General features: G+C 42.4%; 1 protein-coding gene across 1 annotated transcript in view; it reads right to left on the bottom strand.

The window, feature by feature from the left end:
• Positions 1–8,201, bottom strand: part of LOC126267200 (facilitated trehalose transporter Tret1-like) — a 77,631-nt gene extending 69,430 nt beyond the window's left edge. The window contains exon 1 of the mRNA XM_049972169.1: positions 8,151–8,201. Coding sequence (XP_049828126.1) covers positions 8,151–8,196 — 46 coding nt within the window. The 5' untranslated portion in view covers positions 8,197–8,201. The remainder of the gene's footprint in view (positions 1–8,150) is intronic.
• Between the last annotated feature and the right edge of the window lie 4,819 nt (positions 8,202–13,020).

Below are 13,020 nucleotides of genomic sequence, written 5' to 3'. Positions count from 1 at the left end.
AGTTTGTTTCTTCGTGAATTAACAATACTTGTCGAATCTGCTGCTATCACGGTCCGAACGACGCGCAATGTTTCGCCGTCAGTCTGTGTGGTGAAGACGTTCCCTAGGCGACCAGTTTTTTAGTCAGAAGATATCATACTGCCACTGTTGTTCAACTTCCTTATCCTGAGAGTGTTTCCAGAAAATCGTACGGCGACTGTAATACTTTAGCTGCCAAGAGAGACGGAGTCTTCATCACGAGCTCCAGCAGCTTTATCCGACTTTGCCTGGCGTTCTCTGAGAACCAGAGAAATGGAAACCTCCGACCGCCAACTGGTCCTGTACCTACAGCAGCTACGAAGGTAACATAATCACCTACAGTCAATTTTTTCACATATTTTTACAGGTAAAAAATTTTAGAATATAAGGATCTAGGCAAAAAAAATGAAGAGAGAGTTTAAATGCAGTACAAGTATTATCTGTGTCAAAGTAAATGGTAAAGCAAGTTAATTAATTAATTTTTCTTTATGAGTAGCAGTTCATTAAAAGCTTGATCGAAACATGTCTGAGTAAAACGAAGAAAACTTTGTATTGCTCGTGGCGGGAGCTATCCAGATTTACATTACACATAATTTTACATCTTTTGCATCATCAACCACAAAGGTTAAATGATTGACGCCATACAGTTAACACATTAATTCATTTGTAAAGTAATCGGACGTCTACAGCTGTTTTATACACGCTAGTTCGATTCTTTAAAGAATCGGTAGTTTACTGGTTTTGTTACTGTTTGACTAAGTTCCATCCTTGCTACGCTGTTGCAGTCATCTTCGAAGGCCCATTTCAGTGCCACAGGAAAATACATATAGTTCCGTAAAAATAAACAATGTTATTCCTATGATAAGGCAGCTATAGCCCTTAAGAATTACTTACACTAGTCAAAATTTCAACACACTCTCCACTATAGCTTAGAGGAAAACATTCCTCTATATATTTACTCGACCCTTATGTATTTTGCGTGACCCGTCGTGGCTGCCTCGTTCTGTAGAAGAGTTAAACAGAGCGTTTACAATGACCAGATCATCATCATTCCCACATGAGGTGGTGATATCATCGATAATAAATAGAAATGCTATAAAACCATCAGAATATGCTGCATTAATCTTGTGCCTCGAATCCCTTCAAGAAGTAAGCACAAACACTGTGACAGTTCAGGCTGGTCTGAAGGAACCGGACAACGACTTCTACAGCTCCTTTCTGTCACAAACTTTCTCTGTGACAGAAATCTTCGCGTGAACACTGTAATATTTTAATACAGTCACAAACATTTATAAGAGAATGTAAAAGGTGTCACGGTAAATGTGGAGGAAATGTCTGCTGGCATAGAAGTTTACTTTGTACTGGTGTTTAAAGAAACCATATTTTAAGTCGTTTGACACTCCTTGGGTTGAGGAGTAGTACTATTCACAGAAAAGACTATCTCAGTGAGAAGTCAGCTGGAGGAGGTCAGGTAACCATCGGAGAAGATGCGCACAACTGCTCCTTTTTCCCTGTCAGTATCAACCTACAAGTCGAGGTTATTACTGTGTACGCGTCATTACATGTTTCTCATCTTTCCTTCCCATGAACCAAGTGAGCGAGAGGCTCTCACTAACCTTACCATGCAATTCCTCCGCCTTTTTCTCCTCTGGGTGCAATTTAATACACCCCATGTGCCATCAGACTCTCATCACCTTCCCCCTGAGATAGAGCTCTTGAAATCTTTTTGCTGGAAGAAAATCTGTATCTTCTAAAAATGGGTCAAAGTCCACACTTCAGTACTGCTTCGTTTTCCGCTCGACTGTTCTATAAGTTCTCCCTCCTTCGTAAGTATTGCTCAGATGGTAGTGTTTTACTGGCACTGACTATTTAGCGATATGAACTCATCAGATAGACAGTGCAGTTCTTGAAAGAATTAGTGGATGACGTATCATCACTACTCATCAAGCTGCTGAAGCATCCATACCAAAGTCTTGATAACGTAGAACAGAGATACGCTGCTCAATAATCTGTCGCAAGTATGTGGCTCTGTGAAGTTCCACATCATCAGCAGGGAACTGTGTACACTTCTGGATTATTTATTTAATCGTCAATCTTCTGACCAGTTTGATGCCACCTGCTACGAATGGTTGCTTCTAATTTATTCATCCCAGACAAGCACTTTCACGGTATTTGTTGGATGTGTTCCAGTCCCTGTCTCCCTCCATAGTTTTCACCATCAAAACTTCCCTCAATGTACCACAGATGTCCTGATTTCTAAACAAACTTTGGGATATCGAAGGCAAACACCATATTATTAACTAGATGAAGAAGAGACAGTGACTGGAATTCCTGACATCATTTCCTTGTATGTACGAGTGTTAACAAATGTACAAGATGTTTTGTTGTTATTACAGAGGACGTTAGTAGATCCCAGGAAAACAAAAGAGACTTTTCCAGATTATGGCGGAGCATTTCTCACCCAAAGGATCAAGATTTACAACAACTTCCAGAGATCATTATAGGGGAGGTTCCAAAAACATCGATGGTAATATTTGTGAGAAGACGGAGGATTTCTTTGTACGGAATAGGCAATAATATTGCCTAGAATAGAGACTACACTACAACCCGCTACGTATAGCTCTCGTAGGGATCGCGCGGACAAGATCAAACTAATTACAGCACACAAGAGGCTTTTAAACCATCACAGTTCCCGCGCTCCATACGTGAATGGAAGGGGACTCCGTCTCATAATAGACTCTGCCATGCACTTCACAGTGATTTTCAGAATAGTCCTGTGGATATAGGTGTAGATCTGTTAAGTCACACGCCCACGACAACATTCATTATAGCATGTTACAGAGGGCAATGTAAAAGCGAAAATAGTCATTCACGATCTGTTTAATTTCGTGTATGAGACTGACAAAACTGACAATTGGGAAAAGAAAGTATTTTAATTATTTTCCTCATACTCAGGAAACACTGTACAACCTCGAGTAATTATCATGGTGATCTACTCACCACCTGTACGATAAAGATGTTGCAACTCATCATCAACCACTGCCTTATCTGGATCTTAGAACTGAAGTGAATATTCAGGAGAGATCACTCTATCATTGACAATCTGACACTGCTAGATGCGGCTATATAAAAGGCTTCTTTCTCAGCCACTAGGAAATATATAATTCTTCGATCTCAAGGAAGCCTGTGATACAACTTGGTGACGTGACATCCTCGAACATTTGTACGAATGTGCCTGTCTTCCAGTTTTGGTTTTGCCTTTCCTAACCGAATGTCATCGTACATATGGAGTCGGTAAGGACTATGTAATATATATGAGAATTCTGTCGTTTAGGATAAATGTGACCCTCTTTTTTTCTTTTGGTAGTCATGAGTAGAATACCATACAATCGTGGTTAGCGCTTTATTTTCGTAGACGACTTTACAACTGTCGGATCATGTTGCACCCTCCAACTAATCACGTGGCAGTTGCAGACACCTGTCTAGTTGTTGTTGTTGTTGTCTTCAGTCCTGAGACTGGTTTGATGCAGCTCTCCATGCTACTCTATCCTGTGCAAGCTGCTTCATCTCCCAGTACCCACTGCAACCTACATCCTTCTGAATCTGCTATTAGAAATGAATGGCACACATCGTTTTCAAATTTTCTGCAAAAATGTTTGTGAGTACCCTTTTTAACTGTTCTCGTGTTATAAACATTCAGACATTAAAATAAGGCAAATGGTGTCAATTTTTAAGGATGCAGTTAGTTTTAAGGGCTCAAAATTAGGATGTATCTAAAAGCATGTGTGTGGACAAAACATGTGTGCTCAGATTTTACCTAGTTTTTGTTCGATACTAGTTCACTTATCATTGTTCAGTGTAGGGATCTACTAGATCCGTTTATCTGAAAATTTCCGATCTACGAGGGTGAGTCAAATGAAAACTTTAAATATTTTTGAATATTATTTATTGTGCAGAAGTGGTACAAAACTGTACCACTTTTTCAACATAATCTCCCCCACGCTGAATGCAAGTCCTCCAGCGCTTACAAAGTGCGTAAATCCCTTTAGAAAAAAATTCTTTTGGTAGTCCGCGTAACCACTCATGCACCGCGCGGCGTACTTCTTCATCAGAACGGAACTCATTTCCTCCCATTGCGTCTTTGAGTGGTCCAAACATATGGAAATCACTTGGGGCAAGGTCTCGTGAGTATGGTGGATGAGGAAGACACCCAAAATGCAGGTCTGTTATTGTTGCAAACGTTGTACGGGCAGTATGGTGCCTTGTATTGTCATGTTACAAAAGCACGCCTGCTGACAGCAATCCACGTCTCTTTGATTTGATTGCAGGCTGCAGATGATTTTTAGGAGATATGTGTACAATGGACTGGTGAAAGTGGTCCCTCTAGGCATGTAATACTCCAAAATGACTCTATTTTCGTCCCAAAAGAGAGTCAACATAACCTTCCCTGCTTATGGTTCTGTTCAAAACTTCTTTAGTTTTGGTGATGGTCTAAGGCGCTGCTGTCATGGACTGCCCGGCTGATCCGAGTGGACGTTCGAGTCCTCTCTCGGGCATGGGTGTGTGCGTTTGTCCTTAGGATAATTTAGGTTAAGTAGTGTGTAAGCTTAGGGACTGGTGACCTTAGCAGTTAAGTTCCACAAGATTTCACACACGTTTGAACGTTTTGAACGTTTTGCTGATGAGGAATGTCGCCATTCCTTGCTCGCTTTCTTCGTTTCCGGTTGGTGGAAGTGAACCCAGGTTTCGTGCCCGGTAACGATTCTTGCAAGGAAGCCATCACCTTCTCGTTCAAAGCGCTGAAGAAATTGTTCACAAGCATCAACACGTCGTTGTCTCATTTCAGGAGTCAGCTGCCGTAGCACCCATCTTGCAGACACTTTGTGAAACTGGAGCACATCATGCACAATGTGGTGTGCTGACCCATGGCTAATCTGTAAGCATTCTGCAATGTCATTCAGTGTGAATCGGCGGTTTTCCTTCACTATGGCCTCAACTGCTGCAATTTTCCGTGGAGTCACAACTCGTTGTGCCTGAGCTGGACGAAGAGCATCTTCCACTGAAGTCACATCATTTGCGAACTTCCTGCTGTGACAAACATGCATCAGCGTACTGAACCTTCATTCGTCGATGAATTTCAGTAGGTTTCACACCTTCACTACACAAAAACGGAATAACAGAACCCTGGCACAAATTGCAAGGCCGCGGCCTACTGATACTGCGATGATATGTCTGCATCTGCACTATGCTGCCACCTACAGGCCATTTTGCACGCTGTTTGTAGCACGCTTACTAACGTACAGGATAACGGCTCGAAATTTCGATTTATTATTACAAATTTAAGGTATTCATTGGACTAACTCTAGTAGTATTCCGTGAAGGAGACACAGCTTGAACCAGCTTCTGTAAAGCCTCATGGCATAACAAGCGTGTAAGAGGTATCCCCTACCACAATCACCTTTCCAACCCTGCTGTTGCTCGTCCACTCGTGGCGCAACTTTCAATAATCATCAATGAGAATCGTGGTTCTTTGGAAGTGTTGAAACCGTTATCTTTAAAAACTTATGCAGCAAATATTAATGTCTTACGGCAAGGTTTAAGGAAATTACCTCACTGGCTTATTAAGTACATAGAGCTATTTTAGACTAGATTTTTTTAAGAAAAAAGAAAAAGAGCACCACTAATCCTGTTTTCAAATCGTTTCAGCAATATTCTACTCAAACAACGCACTCTCGGGTCCAAGCGGTGGAAGAGTAATGACTGAATGGTTGCTCAGTCGTTTCTCCTGAACGTGTGTTTAGGATTCATCTCCCAGACGAATTCACAGTTCACGGTACAGAAATGCGTACGACCCTGAAGGCTTTGAAGCAGAGAAGGTGCGATAAGGGAAAACATTCTCTCATCTACTTCTATTCCCCGCAGTGTTCTCTGAACCATTCCACACATGTACCTAACTTCCTTCTTCAATTAGTAACGAAAAATGGAGGAGTATTTCACGCCACGGCAGGTCGAGAAGCCGGAGTGTAAGGAAGCTGTCGTAGCCTTCATGGAAGCCTCTGAGGAAAACACTACAGAAAAACGTGTTGAGACTTTGTGAAGCCTTTCTTAGGTGTTGACCACGAACTCCTAAGCTAATGGGAATAGCGGTGCCAGGAGTCGCAGGTGATCACCTGCAGTTTGTGAATCAACTGTCCGGGCACTGGGTTCCTCCTTTCAGTTACAGAGACGGGGTGACGTGACTTTGACAGGTCTCCAAATAGATCATTGTTCTCTGACCCATAGCATTTTACTTCACGTAGAAGATTCTTCATACCCACCGTTTAGCGCCTGTGAGTCTGTTAGGGCTTATGAGGTACTCATCTCAACACATGCAACTTTAACTGTCTTTTATACTCTGACGAGACGGCAGCAGTAAATTTAAGCTGGGATGAAGTCCATATTTTTAGCTGACAGTATAGAATGCAGCCTAAATACAAGTGGTAGGTTATAGCGGTGAAGATAACATTTTGTAGGTGATAAGGCTGAGTTATTTTCCACTTCGAACTCTCCCTCCTACGAATACATTCGACATTTCGTCCAACTGATGAGATCTTCTTCAGGACTGTTCTGATGTCTCCTGTTGGCTTTACACTCACGAAAATTAGTTACCACTTCACTTATAAAAGGATGTTGGGTTGTTGGAGATACAAAATCAGTTACCACTAACAAAAGGATGTCGTGTCATTGTAGATACGTTAGAATGAAAATAATTTCTGCAGAGATAACGCATATAGGCTTCCATCTTCCTTCATCGAGAAAGTTAAGTACCAAGCCACGGTGCGAGAGGAGTACAAATAACTATAAGGAAGCCTTCTCAACGACACGACAATAATATTGCTGCAAATATTCCCCTTCTATATACGGTATCGATCTCTGCAATGAAGATATAACAGGCTGAATTGCTTTTTTTTTATCCAGTGACTTCACTTCGTCGGAAAAAGCGAGGAAAAACGTCCTTCCATATTGGGACGTTACACTGGAATTTGGTAATGTTAAGCAGAGAGGAGATCCCAGCAGATGCGACCAAAGTTTGACAGTTGAAGGAGGAGTTTGGAGACGAGAATGAAGCGGTCTGATCCTCCGAGAGGATTTCACCTTCAGTGAAAACGCCAAGGGACGCCAGCAGACGTATATAAATCGCTTATATGGCAGGATGGAAAAGATAATTGAGAATATATTAGATGAAGATCAGTTTGGCTTTAGTAAAGGTAATTCTGGCGTTGTGGTTGAAGCAAAATCAAGACACATTCATAGGATTTGTCAACCTGGAAAAAGAGTTCAGCATTATAAAACTGTGCAAGATTTTCGAAATCCAGAGAAAAATAGGGGCAAGCTATAATGAAAAACGAATGATATACAGTGTGTAGAAGAACCAAAACGGAACTATGAGCGTGGAAGGCCAAGAACGAAGTGCACGGATTAAGAAGAGAGTAAGACAAGGATTTAGACTTTCGCCTCTGCTGTCCTACCTATACGCCCAAGAAGCAATGATAGAAATAAAAGATAGGTTCAAGGGTGGCATTAAAGTTCAAGGTGAATTGTAAGATTCACTGATGACATTGCTATTGTCAGGACCTGCTGAAGTGAATGAACAGTGTAATTAGTACAGAATTTGTATTAAGAGTCAAGGCGAAAGTAATGAAAGTAGCAGAAATTAAATTATCAATAAACTGAACATCATAATTGGTGATCACGAAGCAGATGAAATTAAGGAAATCTGCTACCTAGGTAGGAATATAAACCATCACGGGCCGAGTAAGGACGACATAAAAACAGACTAGGACTGTCAAAAAGAGCACTCCTGGTTAAGAGAAGCCTTCTTGTATCAAACGTACTTCTTATTTTGAGGTATAAATTTCTGAGAAGGTACGTTTGAAGCACAGTATTATACGGCAGTGAGACATGAACTGTGGGAAACCCGTAACAGAAAAGTATATAAGCATTTGAGATGTGGTGTTACCGAATAATGATGAAAGTTAGGTGGTCTGGTCAGGTGAGGAATGAAGAGGTTCCCCGTAGAATCGACGAAGAAAGTAATATATGGAAAACACTGGCAAAAAGGAGGGACTATATGACAGGACATCTGTTCCTACCTGCTAGCGCCGCGGGCAGCTGCAAAGGTAGACGGCGACGTAGCATCTCGGACTATTCACGTATCCGATTCGCTGTTGCGCCGACTTCACCCTGTGTGCAGTTAGCAAGCAGTGCTTTGTTTACCTAACGCGATAAGAATGAAACACAAAACTTTTATCTGCCTGTTGTGCGAGGATCACAAGTCTTACCCTGCATCACAAATGTTTTCTCATTTTTGTTTGTACCTCGCATGGAATGAGAGCGCTGTACTTACCTTGGTAGAGGCTCGTTAGATAGATTCGGACCTACGAACTTGACGTAATAGAAGAAACTTTCTGCGTCTAGGAATTTTTCCTGAGTACTAGAAGCTGTGAAATGAAAGTTGTGACGGTCTAAAGATCTGGAATATACACTCCTGTTAACTCAGACAAGAACAGGAATCTTTCAATAAAATGTGCGTGCTTCTCAACACGGTACTCAAGAATTGTTGTCCAGTTAAATACAAATTAATTACGCTTCCTTGCCTAAAATTAAACTGCCACACAACGTCTAGTATTTAAGACACTGTAATATTCATCATAGAGTTAAACCTTACCGTTATTCAGAGAAATGTGAAGGAAAAAAACAAAGGAGTGGCAGCCTCCGATCGCCGCATGCACTCCGGCCGTTCCATGGACTACTGCAGCTGGTGTATTGGTTGTAGCCGAACTAGGAGAATTAAGAGCGGCCTTGAAAGAAAGCACGAGAAAATCTTTGAGCCATTTAGCACGTCAGACTGGTTTGTAACTAGCATCTGTCTAGAGAACCATGCACAAAGTCAAACTGAAATCTTACACGTTTTTTGTATGACGTGGAAACAGGTGTGTGGTGTGTAATTTGTACTACATAAATTACTGGATTGATCCTTTTCCACCAAATCATCACTTCTGTTAATTATTCGAACAATATACTGTACGCTTTTATCAGTGAACTAAGAAATAACGAAAATACCTACGGTTACTTTGAGCAGCGCAATGCGTGGGGATATAACAAATGTCTCAGTTCTCATCATCAGAAACTCCTTGCTTCTATCACAACTTACGACTTTTCTGTCAACTTGCACTTACTAGTCTCTGGTAGATGATTCAGCTTAACGTGGCCATGACATTGTCAATAACTGCTATTTTAGGATCAGATCAATACTGATAAGTAGTTAACTGGCTTAACTGAAGGTGTATTGCATTGTCCCCGATGTGAAGGCGTCGTACATATCACATGTCAGTGGTAACAAGTTTTATGCATCGAACGGATATTGATGCTGATAAAAAATTCGATTATTTAAATGAAATGCAACCTCGAGGAAATACATCACTTTCATGCAAAAGACTGAAAACGGCGAAAGGTATTTTAAGATCCATAACTAGGAGAGTTCGAAAATGTCACTGTTGTACCGGGTGATTATAAATAAACGTTTCATATTTAACACGTGATAACATGGAAACAAATTAACTTACGAGTACCATACTTGGTAGCATTAATGTCAAGGGTGTGGGGTGCATTTTGTCCGTGAATCTCACCACCACTGTCCAGTTCCAACTATGGCCACCAGGTGCCGTGATCAGTCATCGTGACTGATAACCTCACACACCTGCCCAGTCGCTGTGCATTTGTTGACGTGTCAACATAAGGTTGGAAAAAAGATTTGGGCATTATTCGTGAAGCTCCACTATCAAAACAACAGTAATGCTGCAGCTACGGAAATATCGCAGGCTGAAAGGATTACGGAAGGGTCCTCTTTCTCCACCGACCTGCTGTGCAGAGTATGATCAAGAAGTTCAAATTCACTGGAAAACTGGGCATCGCTCTGGGAAGAGGACGACGACCGCTTGCAACACAGGTGGTTGATGAAATCGCTGTTCACATCTACATCTACATCAACATGATTACTCTACAATTCACATTTAAGTGCTTGGCAGAGGGTTCATCGAACCACAATCATACTATCTCTCTACCATTCCACTCCCGAACAGCGCTCGGGAAAAACGAACACCTAAACCTTTCTGTTCGAGCTCTGATTTCTCCTATTTTATTTTGATGATCATTCATATCTATGTAGGTTGCGCTCAACAAAATATTTTCGCATTCGAAATAGAAAGTTTCGTAAACAGATGTCACCGCGACGAAAAACGTCTTTGCTCTAATGACTTCCATCCAAACCCTTTCGATGTCCTCCGTCAATCCCACCTGGTAAGGACCCCACACCGCGCAGCAGTATTCTAACAGAGGACGAACGAGTGTACTGTAAGCTGTCTCTTTAGTGGACTTGTTGCATCTTCTAAGTGTCCTGTCAATGAAACGCAACCTTTGGCTCACCTTCCCCACAATATTATCTATGTTGTCTTTACAACTGAAGTTGTTCGTAATTTTTACACCCAGGTACTTAGTTGAATTGACAGCCTCGAGAATTGTACTATTTATCGAGTAATCGAATTCCAACGGATTTCTTTTGGAACTCTTGTGGATCATCTCACATTTTTCGTTATTTAGCGCCAACTGCCACCTGACACACCATACAGCAATCTTTTCTAAATCGCTTTGCAGCTGATACTGGTCTTCGGATGACCTTACTAGACGGTAAATTACAGCATCATTTGCCAGCAATCTAAGAGATCTGCTCAGATTGTCACCCATGTCCTTTTTATATATATATATATATATATATATATATATATATATATATATATATATATATATATATATATATCAGGAACAGCAGAGGTCCCAGGACGCTTCGCTGGGGAACACATGATATCACTTCAGTTTTACTCGATGATTTGCCGTCTATTACTACGAACTGCGACCTTCCAGACAGGAAATCACGAATCCAGTCGCACAACTGAGACGATACCCCATAGGCCCGCAGCTTGATTAGAAGTCGCTTGTGAGGAACGGTGTCAAAAGCTTTCTGGAAATCTAGAAATACGGAATCAACTTGAGATCCCCTGTCGATAGCGGCCATTACTTCGTGCAAATAAAGAGCTAGCTGCGTTGCACAAGAACGATGTTTTCTGAAACCATGCTGATTACGTATCAATAGATTGTTCCCTTCGAGGTGATTCATAATGTTTGAATACAGTATATGCTCCAAAACCCTACTGCAAACCGGCCTCAATGATATAGGTCTTTAGTTCGATGGATTACTCCTACTACCCTTCTTAAAAACTGGTGCGACCTGCTCAATTTTCCAATCTGCTTACATTTGCATAGTGAGTTCGGAAGGAATGGAGATTGTCACTTAGGAAGGCTTCTAGTGACACTTTATCCGCTTTTTTAAATACAATTATTTTTCGTTTGTTTCTGGTGGATTTGGAAGAAACGGTATGGAGCCTACCTACAACGACCTTGTGATCACTAATCCCTGTATCAGTCATGATGCTCTCTATTAGCTCTGGATTGTTTGTGGCTAAGAGGTCAAGTGTGATTTTGCAACCATTTACAATTCACGTGGGTTCGTGGAGTAACTGCTCGAAATAATGTTCAGAGATGACATTTAGGACAATCTCGGAGGACGTTTTCTGCCTACCACTGGTTTTGAACAAGTACTTTTGCCAACATATCGAGGGAAGGTTGAAGTCCCCACCAACATTAACCGTATGAGTGGGGTATTTATTTGTTACGAGACTCAAATTTTCTCTGAACTGTTCAGCAACTATATCATCGGAGTCTGGGGGTTGGTAGAAGGAGCCAATTATTAACTTAGTTCGGCTATTAAGTATAACCTCCACCCATACCAATTCGCACGCAGTATCTACTTCGACTTCACTATAAGATAAACCACTACTGACAGACACAAACACTCCACCACCAATTCTGCCTAATCTATCTTTCCTGAACACCGTCTGACACTTCGTAAAAAATTATGAGGAACTTATTTCAGGCTTTAGCCAGCTTTCTGTATCTATAACGATTTCAGCTTCTGTACTTTCTATTAGCGCTTGAAGGTCTGGGACTTTCCCAGCACAATTACAACAATTTACAACTACAATTCCGACTGTTCCTTGATCCAAGCACGTCATGTATTTGGCGTGCACCCTTTGAGATTGCAACCCACCCCATACTTTCCCGAGGCCTTCTAACGTAAAAAACCGCCTAGTCCACGCCTCACAGCCTCCGCTACCCGTGTAGCCGCCAGCTGAGTTTAGTAAACTCCTGACCTATTCAGCGGAACCCGAAACCCCACCACCCTATGGCGCAAGTCAATGAATCTGCAGCCAACACGGAACACTGTCGCAACCCCCCCCCCCCCCCCCCCGCCCCACCCGGCTCTGCACCAAAGGTCCGCAGCCGGTTCTGTCAAAGATGCTGCAGATGGTGAGCTCTGCCTTCACCTCGTAACCAGCCTTCACCAAATCAGATAGCCTCGGGAATCCAGAGTGAATTTCCTCAGATCTAAAGGGACACACGTCATTAGTGCCGACGTGTGCCATCACCTGCAGCTGGCTGCACCCTGTGCTCTTCATGGCATCCGGAAGGACCCTTTCCACATCAGGAATGACTCCAGCCGGAATGCATATGCAGTGCACACTGGATTTCTTCCCCTCCTTAGCCGCCGTATCCCTAAGGGGCCCCATTACGCGCCTAACATTGGAGCTCCCAACTACCAGTAAGCCCACCCTCTGCGACTGTCCGGACCTTGAAGGCTGAGAATGATCCTCTGAAACAGGGCAGGCAGCTGCATCTGGCTCAACCAAAGACAGTACCTGATACCTGTTTGCCAGACGCACCGGGGAGGCTTTCTGATCATCCTCCGGGGACGTCTTTCGCTTCCTGCCACGCCTTGGAACGACCTTCCAATCAACCACAGGCGAGGGCACAGCCCCACTGTGGGCAGCAACCGAGGCAACCACAGGG

Source organism: Schistocerca gregaria, chromosome 4 (assembly GCF_023897955.1).
Source record: "Schistocerca gregaria isolate iqSchGreg1 chromosome 4, iqSchGreg1.2, whole genome shotgun sequence".
Taxonomy (NCBI): domain Eukaryota; kingdom Metazoa; phylum Arthropoda; class Insecta; order Orthoptera; family Acrididae; genus Schistocerca; species Schistocerca gregaria.
The sequence above is the reverse complement of the archived record's forward strand: the minus strand, read 5'-3'. Positions and strand labels throughout refer to the sequence as shown.